Source organism: Chlamydotis macqueenii, chromosome 14 (genome assembly GCF_036417535.1).
Source record: "Chlamydotis macqueenii isolate bChlMac1 chromosome 14, bChlMac1.mat, whole genome shotgun sequence".
Classification (NCBI taxonomy): domain Eukaryota; kingdom Metazoa; phylum Chordata; class Aves; order Otidiformes; family Otididae; genus Chlamydotis; species Chlamydotis macqueenii.
In genome coordinates this window covers 15,978,990-15,998,071 of record NC_141569.1, presented here as the reverse complement: position 1 = coordinate 15,998,071, position 19,082 = coordinate 15,978,990, and the positions used below count along the sequence as shown (strand labels likewise).

General features: G+C 41.8%; 1 protein-coding gene and 1 long non-coding RNA gene across 5 annotated transcripts; one reads left to right on the top strand and one right to left on the bottom strand.

Moving 5' to 3' along the window:
- Positions 1-1,221: 1,221 nt before the first annotated feature.
- On the bottom strand, positions 1,222-14,652 carry NME5 (NME/NM23 family member 5). 4 transcript variants are annotated; one of them, XM_086759284.1, is made up of 6 exons: positions 14,423-14,652; positions 9,651-9,818; positions 7,629-7,834; positions 7,139-7,239; positions 6,065-6,183; positions 1,222-2,947 (listed from the first exon to the last, which is right to left on the bottom strand). In XM_086759284.1, exons 1-6 carry the CDS (start codon positions 14,438-14,440, stop codon positions 2,861-2,863), a joined length of 699 nt encoding a protein of 232 aa, XP_086615410.1. In that variant the 5' UTR covers positions 14,441-14,652; the 3' UTR covers positions 1,222-2,860. The 4 variants fall into 4 exon arrangements, with proteins under 4 accessions (XP_086615410.1, XP_086615413.1, XP_086615412.1 ...); XM_086759287.1 differs by lacking the exon at positions 14,423-14,652 and adding an exon at positions 11,300-11,321; XM_086759286.1 differs by lacking the exon at positions 14,423-14,652 and adding an exon at positions 10,877-11,007.
- Positions 11,414-16,170, top strand: LOC147599000 (uncharacterized). The gene is made up of 3 exons (XR_015260163.1): positions 11,414-11,549; positions 11,648-11,694; positions 15,814-16,170. It is a non-coding gene; the product is annotated as an uncharacterized LOC147599000 (long non-coding RNA).
- Positions 16,171-19,082: the final 2,912 nt, after the last annotated feature.

Here is a 19,082-nt window from a genome sequence, read left to right as displayed (position 1 = left end):
GTTTAAAGGACTATCAAGATTAATAACTTGAATGAAGGAAGAAAAACAAATCCTCTCTTCTCCTACGTAAGAAAGACAAGGGCTTGCAAATCTCTATGTAACACTTTTTTTTTTTCTTGAAGTTGCTGAATCCTCAGCAACTCATTTCTGAAGCTCCGCATGCTGGAACACTCTGACTTATGTAGGCAATGTGGAACTGGCTCTGACTGAGGCTTCTGCCATCTCTAAAGTATGTTCAAGGTTGCTGGCAGTTTAACTGCTCCTAAAGACAATAAATCCCTTATGAAACAGGAAGGCTGAACAACATGTACTTCAGACTAGCTCAATCTGTAAAGTTCCAAGAATAACTTCCAGTGCAGGTGATAGCAAGCGTACGATAAGCAAAGTTCCAGGAGGAAGTCTGTTGAAAAAAACAGAATTATGGGAAACACTGCTGGGTTTATGGACATAGCTCTATTCCAGCACTCAGGCAGTAAAACTAAGATGAACTCCCTCCAAGTTAAAAATACCCAATAAAACTCAATAGGCAAGGTAATTATTTTGGCTCAACAGAGGGAGAAGACAGGTCACTCTTTCCCACAGAGAGGAGCTTACCTTGCGACACCAAATAGTAAGACTATTCAGTTGATCTGTTTTTCCCAAAGCTACTTTTCTGTGATACGGATTTATAACACTGGCCAAGCCTCTATCACTCTGGGACAAACAAAAACCTACAGACCAAAAGAAATGTGCGCAGCATGTCCCCCAACAGCCTCTCCTGTGGTGTCACAGCTCCCCCAGGGGACCCGGCCGGCTGTCCGTTTTACACCCCCAGGACTGACCTGCCCACATCCCACTCATTAATGCAGGTTCCTCAGGATCTAAGCTGTGAGATTTGCTGCATCAATACTTGTCCTAGGTGTACAGACACAGTGAGCCAGCACGGCACCCAAGCGATGAAGATACCTTCTCTCTTCCTACCTTTCCCTTAGAAAAATGGAAGTGAACACCAGTCAGCAATTCAAGGTGTTAGCTCTAATACTGGAGAATAAATCCACGATAGACGTACACTTGAATGACTGAAACTTTATATTGCATGGGTAACAAAGGTAACATTTGCAGTGTCAGCTGCTTTTGCCCTTTCTCCTGCTAAGGACTCATATTTTCTACAGAAGTTATGATCTTCTGTAGGTACAGTATAACACAGGTCTGTCACAAAAGCAGAACTGAGAACTCCAGCAGTAACATAAAGGAGATATTTATTGTCAAGGAGTATTACATCAAAATTAGTAAGCAAACGCCACAGTAACTAACAAAATACAGGAGAATGCCTTGTGAATTCACCAGATTTTAGTTTCTGGCATCTTAAAAAAAAAAATTGTTTGCCTGCCAGGAAACCACAAAACACAACTGTCCTGTAATTGGAGCAGACACGTATGGGGACAATAATTATATAGGCAAAATAAATTAGTTGTAAACAGATCCGATTACTGTATTTCTAACCAGCTCATATTTTTTTTCTTCATATTTGAGGGTTTGGGCTTGCTTTGTTTCTTCTTCTCCTAGAAGTCCTAAGATTTTTAGGTCTTGGCACTGTAGGGGCCACTTTTCTACAAGTTTATTCTCTGGGCTGGCAATAGTGGTTTATTCCACTGAGAAGATAAACAATTAGCTTAAACAAAGTTTAATGTTACAGACAAATGACTTATGTTTCTGGCAATTCCTCAAGTTGTGGGAGCAAGTTTTTTCATGAAACAAATTATGAAATTGCTTGTTTGTTTAGCATTAGTCAAGCACACTAATAGTTCAGAGTTGTAAAAACGGCACGCTCTTCTCCGTCCTCCAACCATAAGATACAAAGCTTGAAGTTAACAGTGCAAGCACAGCTCTTAAGAAAATTAAAAAGCCCCATGCCCCCGAAAAAAAAAAAACAAAACAACAAAACAGTTCAGTTACCTTACAAAAGGTCATTGTGTGCCATTAACCCATTAGTTGTTGAATAGCACTGCCCCTACTCCATTCTCTTGAAGTCCTCAAATAGAACACATTAAAGTTCAAGGGTAAACAACAATACAAGGAAAACCACAGAAATTAGCATACCTTTGAAGAGGAGGAGAACACAGAATACACCCTTAAGGTGAGCTGTTCCAGTTAAGCACCTTTCTTTCAAACAAATGTTGGAAGACAGCATTAGTCCTTGACTAAAATACACCTTCCTGTGACTTCTAATGGAAATCAAAGGCTGATTTATCATCGCTGTGCTTTTGAGGTGGGAAAGCTGCATTCAATGTACCTTCAAATAAGTCCTTCAAATTACATTCTGACAAAATACATGAGGCTCAAGTGAATAATCTTCAAGCGTGACCTTATCTCCGTCATATAATCAGCAATTAAAATTCTAAAGATGCTACTATGCCTCCAGTAACTGTTTTCTATGTTACATCTAAGTACCTGCCTTCATAACAGAATTTGTGTCTGCTAAAAAAGTGCTGAAACACAACTGTCAGTTTCACAAAGCATAGGCCAGCTGTGTGTCATCTGGGAATCTGCACTGGTGTAACTAATTTTGTTCTCCCCAAACAGCCAAACCAAGATAAATGGAGAAAATAGCAGTTGAATCATACCTGATGGGAATTCTGTCTGTTTCTAGTCACCTGACACCATACATTTACCATGTAAGTCTACATTAATTTTGTCAATATAAAGCTACTAGAACTCTTAAATCCTGGCTCAGTGTAAGTTTATTTATCTCATGAAGATACAGGTAGTTATGACAATAACATTTACTTCAGATAGTATTGATTACATAGACAGGGGATACACTGAAGATGATAACATCTATCTGTAACCTGGAATGCTTGAGATGGTTTCCACTGATCTCTCACCCCTGATGCTCTTCCTCAGTGATCTTATGTTGTAGCCTAGGTTTATTAGGATTGTGTTCAAGCAGCCAGTCAGCAAGCCAAGTCTGTGAAACAAACAAAAAAAAAAAAACCACCCACAAAAAAATCTTTAGTTTTCTGTTGTTCTCTAAGTATATGGGAGAATATCAAAAGCATCACTTGGAATCTCTGATATAGACACTCTCCTACTCTGCTGCAAAACAAAGACCTTTCATAAACAATGGACATACAAGCAACCTGGGTTTTTAACATGTTCTTTTAAATCTTCACAGCTTATATTGCTTTTGAACAATTCACACTAATCTGTAGAAAAAACTTTTCCAGGCAGTGTCTGGCATTGCGTATGTGTAACAACATTTGAGCCATACTTCAAATAAGGCAGACAACTCTGTTTTGGAATGAGGCTGTACAATATTAATGAAACTGCTTAATGAAATACGCTGCTTAATGAAATATTACTCCTGACAACACTCAGAGATACTTTATCTAGTAATCATTCATGAAAAGTGCCAGTCTTCTGCACTGAAATCACCTTATAGTACCTAAAACTTAAAACCAAAACATGATTACTTTTTGAAATTAGTCTTGTAAGTTTTCCAGCAAACTGTACTTAAATAAGAACGTGGGAGGTAGGAATGCCTTGAGTCCTAACTTCATCTGCCAACGTCTCAGCCTGCCCTTAGGCAAATTAACCGGTTGCCTCGATTTCTCCTCTTGTAAAAAGGAGATTTTAACACATGCTTATTTACCTCACAGGTCTGTTGATTAGTTTCGGGAATGCTAAGTACAACAAACTGTACAACCATACTGTGAAGTGAAAGAACTGGTTGAATAGCAGACCAGTAGGGTAAGCAACAGTCTCCTTTTATTAACGGGTACAAGAAGATCGGTTTGCAAAGAAAGAAACAACAACCAGAGCGCTATGACAATCCTTACAGGTAGGTTAGTCAGTAATAGCAGAACAGCAAGAACTCAAGATGGAAATGGAAAACAAACATACAAAAAAACCAAATCCCAAAACACAAAAGCCCTTAGAAACACTACTTGGGAAAATGAGAAATCTTAAATTAGCCTGATTAAATTTATCCCATGTTACTTAAGAAATTGGCTGAGATGACCTCTGTGCTGCTACCAAGTATTTCTGAGTGGACAGTTTCTGACGCCATCTTTAAAAAAGAAACGAAAAATAGGGAAAAAAAAAAAACGAAGAGACAAATCATCATAACTTCAGTTCCCGGAAGGATACTAGGAAAAAAAAAAAAAAACCTCATTCCATCTATCTCCCGGTAAGTCACCTAGCAGACAACAAAGTGAAAAGCAATACCCAACATATATTACTGAAAACAGTTGCATCAAGTCAACATTATTTTCCTTCTATTACAAGGTCACAGCCATTACGGACAAAGAAGAAGGAGCAAATATGTTCTCATATTTGTAAAGCTCTTGACACTGCTTCATATAATTTTACAGCTTTCTTACAAGCAAGGAAGGAAAGCATGGTCTCAAAGTTACTATTAGTTACCACATAACTGACGAAAAAATTGTGCTTAGAATGCGGAGATTAATTGCTAGCAAAATAAAACAATAACTAAAGAGAAATCTGACTTACAAGGTAAAAGGGAAAAAAAAATCAGTTTTTAATATAGTGAAGAGATGACTGAAGGGGAAAAAAGATGGTAATGCTCTTTAAATATGCAATAGGTTGCTGGAAAAAAAAAAAAGGGACATATTACATTGTCTCCAACGTCCCCTGGGGATAGTAAAAGGGAAAAAAAGTAATGGTCTTGAAATTGGAGCACAGGAGATTTAGGTTAACTTTTAGTGAAAGCTTTTCAACTGAGTATATTTAAGCACTGAAATAGATTGCCTAGGGAGACTGCAGATTCTCCATCATTGGAGTGCTAAGAACAGGCCAAACATTTGTTAGGAAAGGTTAGCTACAATTGGTCTGGCCTTTGGGCAAAGGGATGGATGAAAGGACAACTTCATTTCTGTTTTCTAGATTTCTATGGTAACAGTGCCAGACATGCAGATAAAGGGAAGAGGTTATGTACTGTGATTGTTCCAGCTTTATTTAATCTGACTTCATATATACCACATTGCTCACAGAACCAGCCCCGAATTATTTTTCAGGCTTTTTTTTTCTAAAATGTATCTTTTAGAAAAATGCAATGTCGATTAAAAACCTGATAATGATGTAGAATCCACCACAACTGCCAGTAAGTTGTCACGCTGATTAATTATCTGCACTCTTAAAGAAGTGCTAGTGTGAACAACTGGAACTTTAAGAATACAAAAAACATTTACCATATTTTTCCAGACAAAAGGAAGCTAATTTTGTTTAGGGACTGAAAAAAAAAACAAACACCACCACCACCAACAAAAACCCCCAGGAAATTAACTCTAGTCTTTCCACCAAGAACTATAATTTGAACGACATCCATGGTTAAAAGGAATAATATGTGAGAGGAGGGCAAGACGCATCAACTTGATAACTTTCTAGTTATCAAGAAGGGAGTCACAAGACAATAGAATTTTTTGTAGGTCTGTTTGACTATTCAAGATAAGTTTCACTAAGAAGAATAGTAATTCATTTTTCCTGCTGAACTGTGGAGCAATCCAAATGAATGCTAATCAATGCTAGTCAAAATAATAGCTTATCCTAAAGAAGGATTGATAATATTAATTTAAATAAACATAACAATGACAAAATACAGAAGCCTTGCTAAGAAATCTACAGTTGATACTCTACTGTGTAACAACTACTACTAGTGAGATTAGTATCTAATCTCATTTAGTATCTACTGTATAAGAGCTATTTAATCTCAAACTCACCTCAGAAACAGTAAAGTAAAAACTTATACTTGACATCATATGATAGTACCCATTTACTTTTTCAGCCATCTGTAACAACTACGTGTTAGAAAGAGTTCTATAGAAGCCACCTAAAAACGCTGTCATTGCATCAAGGCTGATTTCATTTAGTCCTGGCCCTCATTTCACCTGCTAACAAACCAATCAACTTCTTGAAAGGCAAACATTATTTGACCAGCTCATTAGCAAGTAGCTAAAACAGCATAGCTCTGTAACAGAAGCGTAGCTTTCCTATCTACAGAGATGTTACTAGCACAAAGTAAATGTATCACAAAGCATACAACACAATACTGACACACCGGACATACCATTGGATCTGAGGGCTTCTCTTTACACAGCGCAGTGAGCCCAGCCAGTAACGTAGGCTTTACATAAAGGTTCAGGTAATCCCTGGCTCTTTGTCCAGCTGGAATTGGCTCCAAGATCACTGTAAAGAGTAACCACAGGTGTTGGAAAGCAGCTTGCAGAGTGATTGAAAAGGCATTCTTTCCAAGGTTATTTTTATATGAGCTGTTTTCTTCAATAAGTTAATAATACATAATGTTTTTTTTTTTAGCTTCTCCCACAAAAAACTGCAAAGAAACTACCTGCACCCCTTTACAATGTCCCTGAGGTCACCTTACTAATTAGAGATACTTATGAAAGGGGAGGAAATCAGATCACCTGGGGAAAACCTATATCCTTGAAGTTCCATTTAGGACACGAGAGAAACAGTCCTTGCAGCGTGAAGCTGGTTTCTGAAGATCCTAAAAATCTCACCTTAAGTCCAGCTTTGTCATTAGAGTGAGGAGAAGAAACATGTTTTAAAATGGGTAAGGTTTGTAGGGAAGCCCAACATCTTTTATTAAACTGATACAGTTGACAAAAACAGACCAGATTTTCTAGCATCTTTCTTTCAAACAGCAAAACCATCTTTCAACAGTTACACTACAAACGAGATCCTCTCCCAGCTTTTCCAGGTTCCATGCCCCATTTCACTGGCACTTAACTTTGAAATTGCACTATCGTGAGCATCCAGCCGCTGTTCAACAGGAATTACTCAGCCTGAGCCCAAGAAGGGAGTGAGTCTTCTCAAGCCCGCAGGAGTCCCCGGGGCTGACAGTACCAGAAGGACATGCTGGAGTGTAATAGCTTCACATTTCCTCTCATTTACCAGCTCTGTCTGCTACAATTTCCAGACTATAGAGTTTGAAAAGTAGAAACAGTCCCTCTAACTATAGTGGCTCTTCAGATACATTTTGGTATGTCTGTTGTAGCAGAAAGTATTAACTTATATGTAAAGAGACTCACATTCTCATAAAGAAAACAAACAAAACCCCTTCTAAATCCATTTTTATCTAGCATCTGGACAGATCTGCAGTGTATTATTTGCACCATTTTACCTTCTGGAAACATGAATCGAATTTCTCTTTCTGCTGAGGAAATGCTGAGACTGCCATGAAGGGCATTCCTCAGCTCATCAGTCCCGTAGATTGCTCTTAAACTAAAAACGAGAAAAAAATTGCTTGGTAGGCAACTGCAAATCCCTTCCAAGTCTCTATAGTCTGAGAGCATATAAAAGCAATATATATGGACTAATTAAGAAGGCATTGGCTTGATTTTGTTTTTTAAAAAATACATAGCTACCTAAAATTTATGTTCACGCACTCACCATTTTCCATAAAATGGGTGAACACTTTATGGGTGAACATTACATACTAAAAAAAGAAAGGTGAAAAGCTACGTTACGCAAAACTGAAGAGATAACAGGCCACTCCAAATCTGTATCTCTATTGTAAAAGAAAAAAAAAAAAAGAAGAGGGAGAAATTCTAGTCTCAATTAAGAGAAAGACAAATTCCTACTGCCTTCACCAAGGCAAATCAGTGAGTTACCTGTGAGGGTGAGTTCTCCTAGCTCTTATGCTGTTTGACGGTCCAAGCAACTCCTGCCAGTATGAGACTGCGCGATGCCTGGCAAGAACCATAGCAACTAAAGGTCCAGAACTCATATAGGCTGTTAAATTAGGAAAAAACACTTTTCCATATTGGTCTGCATAGAAGTTGCTACATTGCTCTGGGCTTAACTGGAGCTTCCGTTTCTATAAAAGGTAAAAGAAAAAAAAAAATAATGAAAAAAAGCTTGCCAAATTAAGATAGCTTCCTATACTTCAGGTAGGGTATAGCTCTCTGGCAGACCTATCTTCAAGCGCAGAGTAACACCCCAGCCTAATCTGATTCTCACAGAGCTGATCCTCTCTGAGATACAGAGTAATAAAGAAGAAAAGTTTTACAAGTTAATGAAGCAGACAAACAGGCCGTTTGAGTAAGATGTGATTCTAGCCTACACAAACTACAGCCTTTTAAAACTGCTGGATGACTTAAAGTACAGCCAGGGCACAGCACAGAAAAAGTGAAGAGGATTACTAGGGCAAGATTTTATTACTCAACTGCTCCAAAACAATGTTCTACTTATAAACAATTTTCTCTTCAGCCCACACCGTTAATTATGCAATTGTTCTATTTTTGTTCAGTACTCTTGCTTTACGGTTTTCACAACAGCTACCTAGCCTGCAGGTGCCCAGGATTAGGACAAGTTTGGGAGGTTATCAGAAGGCATAGGGCAGTCACAAAAAGAGCAGTAAATAAAATTTTAAGAGTGTTCTTTTAGCCTGAACTTACACAACATAAGAGCACCACAAACTCAGATTCCTACTAACTTTGGTGCCAAAAGTCACTGGAGACATCAGAAGATGCTATAGACATCCTGACATTAAAAAAAAAAAATTAAAAATCTTAATTTCTTTAGTCTTCTGATACGTTTCATATAAATAAAACAACCAGAAAGGTAAGGGAGGAAATTAAAAAAGAAAAAAAAATGTGAAAAGAACGCTTTTACAAGAATAAGAAAATTATTACATTTCCAGGAAAAAAAAAAAAACAAAAAACAACATATCAACCACAGCCCTTAAAGTCGTATCTAGAAGCGCAGCCGCCGCTCACTCAGTGCCACTAGAGCCAGGTACCAGGGCCGAGGGCACTGCCGCGGGACCAGCATAAGGAAGGAGAGGCAAGGGAGGAAGGAGAGGAAGAAGAGGCGGAGGAGGAGGAGGAGGCGGCGGCGGCGGAGGAGGCGGCGCCGCTGAGGGGAGGCCCCGGCCGCGCCCCTCGGCGCGGGCAGTCGCGAGGGCACAGCGCCCCCCGGCGGCCGCCACGCCGCACACGGCCCCCCCCGCACCCCCCCGTACGAAGAGCCCCGCAAAAGAGCGCTGAGAGAACACATTTGTTATCAGCTACCCGCAAATTTTCTCTTAACGCAGTCTCTGCTGAAAATCACGCTCCCGAGCCTTTCCAAGCAGCACAGGGTCTGACACAGCATTCCCACGGCCACCACGTCAGGTCCAAAACGTAAAAGCACAAGCACGGTAAGGCCTATTTAAATTAAAAATCTGTAATACATTTAAATAATCATAAAACCCATTTACTTCAAACACAGTGGAAACAAAAAAAAATACATCAGACTGCAACTGGCCAGCTGTCTAATTCAATCGATTCTCTAAGTACCCACTTGGCAAACACACGCTGTATGAAACGCCGTGTACCAGAACGATACGCTTGCCAAGAGTTACTTCGGGGAGTCCACATATCTGCTACATATGTTTGCTAAATCCAAGCTTATTAGCAAAATCTGTGTTCTCCTGTGGTCAGCAAAATAGTCGGCCTGTTCTGTTCCATCCCATGCACCACCAAAATATACCCCTACAGAATCTGGCAGCGGTGGTTGATGACATATGAAAAATACAAATCGATTTTTGGACACACTAGCTTTTAGTTACTGGCTTGACTTCTGAAAGTTAAGATAAATACTGATCTGACTTCTAAAGCGCAGTTATTTTTTTCCAGAGTACAGTCTGTTACCTGAATGATCATGAATCCTGATCGGAGAATGAGATCCTCTATTTCTTCCTCCTTATCAACAACATCTGGTTTGATGAGGGCCAGAGTTCTTTCCACAAAAATCTGAGGTTCGGGCATTACCATCTGCATCTTGGCTTCTAAATTAGGAATTCGCGTGCTCCTTTTGTACTGCAATGACACCAGTTCACAATATTTGGAGTTTGTCAACCACAATCACCCACAGCGACATTTACTGTGTACTCTAGGAATGGAGAGGGTCACCCCCACTTCACAACACCCGCGTGGGATTTTCTCTGGACTAGTTAGCACTCTAGTTCACACTCCAGTTTTCAATGCAGCAATATTTTGTGGAAAATAAGCCAAAAATTAAATGTTAGGCAATGATAAAGTGTTAACTATTTTAATATTTCACTAATTAACTCAGACAATGTATGGCAGAAAGAGAACTATTATCATACACTTTGCTATGTGCAAGAGTGAGCCAGGCTCACTGCACTCCTCCATCCACCCAGCCCAAAATCTGTATTCTCCATGACGGAGATTGCAGTGTGGGACTTATTCCTTGGATCTATTCCACCTGTAAGCATCAGGGTATTTCTCAATTTTCACTTTATGTTTCTATTTATGGACACAAGACAAAGTGCCAGTTTTCTAATTGAGCAGATCGGGCCACTAGCAGGCAATTAGGATACAAAACTGTTCTGTGAGCAGAGGAACTAGTGCAGAGGTGTTCCCTACAGACTTGTGACCTTCTTTTCCCCCCTGCCTCCAGGCTCCCAGGCCTAGGTCTCTCCCTCTGTCTGCACTGGACAAGACACAGGTACACAGCTGACTGGCTGGCTCCCTGCTGAAAAACCATATATAATTGCTCAGTTATACCTGCCTTCTCGGTTGGGATGATCTTTTCTGCACCTATACCTCAGAGACTTTTCCTTTCAAATTCGGTGGAACAGGCTGCGGCCTCCATGGAGGCAGCTGCCACCACCCGCAGGGAGGAACAAGGGAGAGCTGAGCACAGGGCGGCCGGGGCTGCCTTCGCCTGGGAACCAGGCTGGAAGTGCACACACCGGGGCGCTCGGGGCAGCCGGCCTGGAGCCGCAGCACCCTGTCACGGACACCGGCGGCTCGAGGGGCCCGGCACTCGATAGAGACCCGAGGAACCGTCTCTCTCTTCTCCACAGACCCCTCCCTACGGCCCGACCGGAGAGGGGCTCAGCCCCGCCTACCCTGAGGGACCCGCCGCCAAGCCAGCAGCTCCGCCTGTCCTGACCCCACAGCTGCTGCGACCGGTCCCTCCGCCCAGCCTATCCCAGCCCCACCGCCCGGCTCGGCTCGGCTCGGCTCGGCTCGGCTCGGCTCGGCTCGGCTCGGCTCGGCCCGGCTCGGCCCGGCTCGGCTCGGCTCGGCCCGGCCCGGCTCGGCTCGGCTCGGCTCGGCCCGGCTCGGCCCGGCTCGGCTCGGCTCGGCTCGGCTCGGCTCGGCTCGGCTCGGCTCGGCTCGGCCCGGCTCGGCTCGGCTCGGCTCGGCCCGGCTCGGCTCGGCCCGGCTCGGCTCGGCTCGGCTCGGCTCGGCTCGGCTCGGCCCGGCTCGGCTCGGCCCGGCTCGGCTCGGCTCGGCTCGGCTCGGCCCAGCGGCACCATGCTACGCACCTTCCCGCTCCGCCGCCGTTGCCAGGCGACGGCGGGGCCGGCTCCCCGGGTGCAGCGGCCACAAGATGGCCTCCGCGCCCCTCGGGTGTGTGCTGAGCCCGGTGGGGGTGGCAGCAAAGATGGCGGCCGCGGCGGCAGCGAGAAGCGGCCGCCCTTGGGACGCGCCTTGCAGCCCCGGACAACCGCGGTCTCCGGGGAAATAACCGAGGGCCGCCTCTGCCTGTTTCTGGGCACCTCGTGTGATACGAGGGTAAGGAAGGGAGAAGCGTGATTTGCAGGGAGGAGCGATCAAAAATGTCATTTCTGTATGACAATGAAAGCTTTATGTCTGTTTTACCTCACACGCAGGACTGCTGAGGGAGTCATGATCTCACAGTAAACGTTCAAGAACTGAGGTAATGCTGTTTATTGGAAAAACAGAATAACGACACAAGCCGTCTTGCAGGTTCTTTAAATGCCAATATTTATTGTGGGAGCACGCACAAGGTTTCCTGTTTACATGCCTGAACAACATCAGTGGGATTGGGAGCTTACAGAACGCAGCCTTCCGGCATACCAGCCGTACTAACCTGAATCTACAGCTGTCTAATATTGTTTTTCAGCATTTTTTTTTTTATTGAATTACAGTGTCTATCTAGTACTACTTGACTTTTATCTCAAAAACAAACATAATGAGTAAGAAATGGTCACTGTTTTCCAAGTTAAACCATGATGAGGTGAGCCATCGACAGCTCTGGGGAAGCAACGTTCCCTGGGGATTTTGACCAGATTCTACAACCGTTGTGCCAATACCCTTGTCCTCTCTGCACTCCCTATTTCCCTGGCTTTCCAGGGCCGCTCCCACTCATGGCAACTATAGTACAGCCATCATCCATCTGACGGGATCTTACGTGCCATAGCCCAGCCCGTGACCTGGAAGCCAAAGTGTTGGGTGCCCCGGTATCGCCTCCCCATCCACCCTGTTTACCCCCGTGCTGCGGCCAGCTCTCCGGGCTGAACGCCTGCCAGCTGGCCCAGCACTATCGGGGTGTGGACCGACAAATGGCGCTGATAACTACTGCAGCCATGCCTCTGCTCATCTGGGCCTCATCCTCTCTTATTACCAATTTATCAAAAATTGTGGCATCTGAGGTGCTGTTAAGACCTCCGGCCTGCTGGCAAATTCAGCTGAAACTGGCCATTGCTTTTGAGTTCTTGAGGTAACACTGACAAAGGGACAGAGAAAGCACATGGATAAAGGCTTCATTTTCTTGATGAAATCAGACTGAAAGTAGATGCAAAGAGAAAAGACAAAAAACCACCACTTTAAGGGCCATAGATGCTGACACTGTGTACCCTGCTTAACAGAGAAAATAGCAAATATACTGGAAAAGCTGGTTTTAGTGTAAGAAAAATCCACTTTGCCTTAATCTTTTTAATGAGTAATGTAAATAATGTAAAAATAGAATAGCAAAAAAAAAAAAAAACCCTGTGTAATTATTTCCTTGCAGCCCATCTGAACTATGTTTAAAAATCAAAGACTGCAGTTTTTATTCATATACCTCAGAAAATAAAGGTTCCAAGTGCACAAGGCTGATACAGATAGAGATACAGACTCACATTCAGACACAGACTTTCCTTCACTGACACAGGCACACAGCATTTGTTTCTTTAACAGAGATACCTTATCCAGTATTTAATCTGAAGACATTGTAAACCCTGCAACTACACAGAGATAATGGATAAACATGTTTTATTTAAAAAAAAAAAAGACGATAGAAAGAGTTCAGCAGGTTTTTTTCATTTAGTTCAGAGTTAATTCAACAGTTATTTTTTTTTCAAAGTCAATGAGCCCAAGTCGGACAGCCCTAGCTTAGATTTAGCAGTTCAAAGGCTTCCTCAGCCTGGATGAATACTTCAGAATTATTATTACATAAGAAATGTTGAATTTAATATCCGTATAAAACATTGCTAACGTTAATCTCTTGCAATTTCTTTACTGTGTGCATTTTTTTTTCCGATTAACCAAGTTAAAAAATAAATAAATAAATGTCTTTCAGTGCATCCTTATATGCTGCAGTTTCACCGGGAGCAGAGTCCTGTACACTTCTTTCCCCGCCACGGGCCCTCGCTCTGTGTCAGAATTCCTCCTCGCTGTTTCCAGAAGCATTTCTGGAGGGCGGAGAGTGTCTAATTTTAGTACCTCGGAGAATCCTCTGCTCTCCAATGAGCGGAGGGCTGCATCTGGAGCTGCAGCCAATTACCCCGGGTTTCCTCCTGCTAGGCTTCCCACGATGGTTTAATAATGCAGACTTACAAATTTAAAGAGGCCCCACATGTTAAGAGAAAATAACATTATATGTTCCCTAACAAAAGCATGTTTTTTCACAGTAGTAGAATCTCAAAGGTTTCTTCTAAAGCTTTGAATTCTATAAACCTGACCTTACAATCCTGTGTTAATATCATTATGTGTATTATCTTTATAGTGCTTGGAAAAATATCTGTGATAACTAAAAGGCTGGTCTGAAGCGCCTTCCCTAACTTCTGTAGGCCAGGGGTGTGGTTTTAAAAAAGAAACAAAACCAAGTAAAAATATAATTACAATATAACGAACTGCAACCGTTCTGAATACTGCTCTGGGCATAGCTTTGCTGCTCTATCTTATCTGTTAAGCGGTTTAACAAGCCTTAGTTCTCTCACTTATTTTTAGCTGGCATGGAATATAACAACACTGAAAAATTGTTGCTGCAGGTGCATTTGCATTCTACTAACAAGATATAAGTAACTTTTAAAGGAAAAATATTATTTCAGAGCTTTGTGTTCCAATACTGCAAGAAGGTGGAGAAACTAATGTCTTGTAGACTGTTAAAAAAAAGAAGAAAAACAGAATTAAGAAAATAACAGAGTGAAGAAAAGATAAAGGAATAACATCGACTAGTTGCATTGATTAAAAGTGAGGCTTGCACATCTTTTAGCTTTATTTGCATTTTGACATTAAGCACAGAAAAATTTGCTTTAGTTGTAATTTACTAGCTGTACATTTACCACACATAAAACTTTCATTCACCACTGACTTTTTTTTTTTTTTTTTGCTCCTCTCTCTCTCACAATAAACTGTCATACCTACCCACAGCACCAGCTTACCTTCAGCACTTGCTTCATCCATGCTTGCTTCTGCAGTGCAAAGCATCTCTGACGGAAATCCTGTGATCAAGCTAACTTCCTCTCCTGCAAGCCTGCTCTCTCCTCCATTTCTGCCTTCTTACAGCTAAACAATTTCACTTCTGCAGCTTATCTGCACGCCTCTAATCCTAACTAGCTTTTCATTGCTGCTGACTAACCCTTGTCAAGCCCTCCTTGCTGCTTCCTCTATTCACACCATTTTCTTTAAAGATAAAATTAACAAATATTCTCTTGATGCTTCCTCTTTCTACAAGTCTGTAAGTGGCAATAACAAAAATCTTATCTACACGTCTTCTGTAACTCCACCTGCCCTATTAACCTCACCCTATTTCATTTCCTGATCTTCCTCACACCCACTCTTTCATTTGTTCACAGCCTTAGTCATTGAGTATGCTCTGACCCCCAGCACCCACACAGATACGCTTGTCTTTTTTTATATAAAAAAAAAGCCATTGTAGAAGTGTCTCTTGTCATCTCACATTTCCAAGTCTTGCAATTGCATCACTTGTCCAATTCTACACTAAATCCTTTTCAAACTTGGTTTTACTTCCTCTTGTCATCTGAAAGCTTCTCAGCCCATCTTAAACCAATCTCTTCTTTGGCCTTTACTCACATTTAGCACAGCTGGCTAGTGTCCTAGCTTAACTTTTGCAATTATTCTCACCTATTGCTTCTTCTCCAGTCCTTGTTTCAGCTTGGCTTGTCAGTACCGTACCTTGTGTTTCTTTCCCTTTTCTGCAAGAGCAGCAGTAAGCACTGCTCCTGACTCTCCTCCATTCCCTTCTAGCTCACAGCTCAACATCTTAATGGGCAAATATAGATGTGGTTGCCTCTCATTACTGTCTCTTTTCAAACTTCAGGTGTCTCCATTGCAATTTAAAGTCTTGGTAATGAGCATGTGTTAGATAAACAACCGCGTACCTGAAAACCAACCACTTTTCTACTGAGTTATTTTACAGCCAGCTGTGCAAAGGAGTGGGTGGAACCTTACAGCCAGGAGTGTGGGGTTTGGGCTCGATTGGGCTGAACTGCTGTGGGGATGTAAATCAAGATGTGATCTTTGTCATTTATTGACATGGCTGGGAATCTTGCTCAAGCTCTCCTCATCTCAGCTATTATTGACATCCTTTTCTCTGGCCTTGACAAATACAGCATTTGCTTCCAGTCAGAAAGGTCTGCAGCACCATTTTCTTAGTTTTTCAGTTTAACGATGTTAGTTCTCCACAACTTTCTAAAGAGTCTTCTCTGTCACACAAAACCGTTACTCTTCAATTGCAAGCCCATTCACTCGCTGATCTGGCCCTATGTACCTTTTGTGTCACTCTGAAGTAATATCTCCTATTTCCTGCCAGCCGGTACAACTGAATTCCACAACTACACTTTCAAACAAAGACCTTCCTGCTGTATCCCACCTCATTGCTCAGGATGAGTTCCTGCTGAACACCTGTCGAGGCTGGCATTGACAATTTATTTTCTATAAAGCTCCTCCTCATCTGTATATAGACATTCTGCAGAGATAGTGCAGCTAGATATTAAGCTTTTACCTAACCTTTTGGAGCAGAAACACTTGCACGCGTTTGCTCTTTCATTGTTTTACATAATGTTTAACATAATAGTGGCTTGGATTATCCCTGAGGCCACTAAGCTCAGAGATAATTATTCAGTGTGATACTATCCACAATGAATAAATTACGGAATGAATAAACCAATAAAAATCTTTTATTTGGCAAATTACATGAGGCAATCAGTTAAATACAGCTTTTTTTTGATGTTATATTATCAATACTTCCTTAGACGCATCTTCTCTTCATCTTAATTCCATGTAGCAGAAGGCATCCTTTTTGCCATTCTTATTTTGAGCAGTTACTTTCAGCCATACCATTAAAATAAATGGGATTATTCGCATAGAGTTATTATTACATTTATTTATTTATACTCTGCACGAAGACTGACTCAGGCAGAAGCTTCCTATAGCATGGAATTTTGTATACAGTAGGCAGTCCGTGACCCGAGATGCTTACAATGAATTTAGACAAGACAGACACAGTGTGTGGGAAAAGGATAAATTACATCAACAATTTCAAGGCAGTGAATGATATGTCGGTTCTCTTTTTTTTTTTTAGAGGGGAGAACTAGAAAAATCAACACAATGGAAATAACAGGAAATAGAGAGGATAAAGAAGAAAGCGAAGGAGGCAATTAAGACAGGTATGGCACAAAACTGGTAGGAGCAGACAACAAGGGCAGGCTTGGACTAAACCAAGTTTGATAGGACAGCAAAATTAGGCTCAGGATTAGAAAGTCCATACACAAGTAAAATTCAATTGAATTCCAGTCAACATCGTGAATAATCACAGTGATTACAAGATTTACAAATGGCAAACAGAATTATCGTTTTTTTTTCTCAGCAGTAAATGTGTCATGTAAGCAGAATTACCACCCAAGAAGGTACACGTGTGTTTTTCTTTGATTAACCTCAGGCTTTGAGTGGGGAGTGAAATGCAAGCCCAAAAACCCAAGTCACAACCCAGAGGAATTTTTTAAAATTACGTGTGGCGTGACGGGGCCTGGTGAGACAAACAGTAATCATAACAACCTATATTCCCAAGTTTCTCAGTCTTCGGTGTCTAGATATGTAAAGAGTGACTTTGTTAGTCGTGCTAGTCATAGTTTTCAAACCAGGCTGCTTAGCCACTCTACAACCACACTGTTGTCCTGCTGTTGGGTATGGGACATATAAGGCATCAAACAGCTATTAAAATGGGGAACTGGGAATCACAGAGACCTGGCAGCTGGGAACCGCTATTTGGAATTGCCAAGATGAGAGACTGAGACCTGACCAGGAGAAATCATAGAATCATAGAATGGTTAGGGTTCAAAGGGACCTAACTATCAAAGCCAAACCTGCCTAAAAAAAAATAAAAAATCAAAAGATGTTCTCTTGCTGGATGCGGGGTAAGTTCCTCTGAGATGCTATAAATTAGGGTAAAGAATATCTTATGAAAAATTTATTTGCTTCTAACATTTTATTTAAGGTTCAATAAAAGAAAAACAATTTTTTTTTTAATTCTCACAAAAATGAATCTCTTTATCAGCTAACATATACAACCTGTCCTGCGGACATTACAATTTTCAAGCACCCTGGTTAGGGACTCTTTGTCCTGTCTTTAGTAGCCCTGACCTCACATAACATTGATTCACAAACTTTAGCCTGAAGAGCTGGTTGTGGAGCTTGTCCATAGTGTACCCTACCTGTCAGCAGACTGGGTTGTGGTAAACATCTCTAAAGATAAAGTTCTGAGCTAATTCCAGTAACAAATATGCTGAAGTCTTGCAGTCTTGTGCATGGGTATCAAAGCAGAAAGATCAGCTTGGCCCAGTTAAAGTGATGCTCGTGGCAAGTACCGCAAGCACCAAAACAAGAGTGGCTTGAAATTCTTGGCTGTAGTGGGGGGCTATTTTTCATACAATCTTCCAATACTAAGCACAATTTCCTTTTTTTTTTTCCCCCCAGTCTTCCCCTTGAGAGGTCTGGCTTATAGCCTGAAACAAAGGAATGCTTTTATTTAAAAAAAAAAAAAAAAAGCCAATTCACGCCCTTACCCTGAACATACCACGTTGATTTTCTTTTGTGTTCATCTTTGAAGCTTTGCATGTTGTACCGCTACAAAGCTTACAAAACAAACCCGATGTGCCTTGTTTTACCATGTTCCTGCTTCAGAAAATGAATCCTGTAGAGGATAAAAAATGCTCTAAAAGCAGTTCACTGAAGGACAGCCTGGATCCTACGCTACATTACTTAACAAACTGTATCCCCACTATTTATTTTTATTCAGAAGCAGCTATGTGCACTCTTTCTGGATTGTAATAGCAGATGAAATTATGGAAGTTGAGCCAGAGGAGATATTTGACAGAGGGTGGAGCAAGCAAGTAATAACATATGCATTCATTACTACAGAAAATTAGGTAATAATTATTACTTTGTGCTCATGAGCAAAGGGCTTAACTTTTTTAAAGATGTGGCAGTAAGCTTTGGCTGTCTATCCAAGAGCCAAACTCTGTCCCTGACGTGGGCAAGTCGGGCATTAGGAATGTACACTGTTCAGGAATTTGAAGTATGATTACAAAGAGCAGTTGTCTTCTGCACTTTCCACACACAACTTTGTCAACAAGGTTGATATATCCTTGGGCAAAAGGAATTGAGGCCTAGGCACATGCTCAGGGCTCCAGCTCCTGGAGTTATGTAATATCCAAATTCAAGCTTCCACAAAAACCAACAAATTCTGGTCCTCTTGGTTGCAAAACCAGCAGAGATGGAAACGTTAAGTAAATCTCTTGTACCGACTGAGTAACTGACTCAGAGTGCATACCACACCTTAAGTTAAACCAGAGCAACGCTGTAAGTAAATACCGCGCTGCAGTCACAGGCCCGCTGCCGGAACTTCACCGTGCGCGGCCCGAGGGCCTGGGCTCCCACTGCGGGGCTCTGGCGGGTCCCGCCGGGACGGAACAAGGTTAGAGAGGAGCGCAGGCTGTCTCTCCCGCCCGGGCCCCGCACCCTCAGGGGCTCGGTTTCCTCCTTATCACGCCTGTGATTTTCCCGAGGCGCCCGGCGAGGACG

What these genes read in the sequence shown, in the direction of transcription:
- NME5 (XM_086759284.1), bottom strand. An exon ending in CAGGATTCATGATCATTCAG is followed by an intron (nt 7,835 to 9,650) that starts GTAACAGACTGT and finishes TACCTTTTATAG; the next exon opens with AAACGGAAGCTCCAGTTAAG. An exon ending in AGAAGCCCTCAGATCCAATG is followed by an intron (nt 2,948 to 6,064) that starts GTATGTCCGGTG and finishes TTTGTTTCACAG; the next exon opens with ACTTGGCTTGCTGACTGGCT.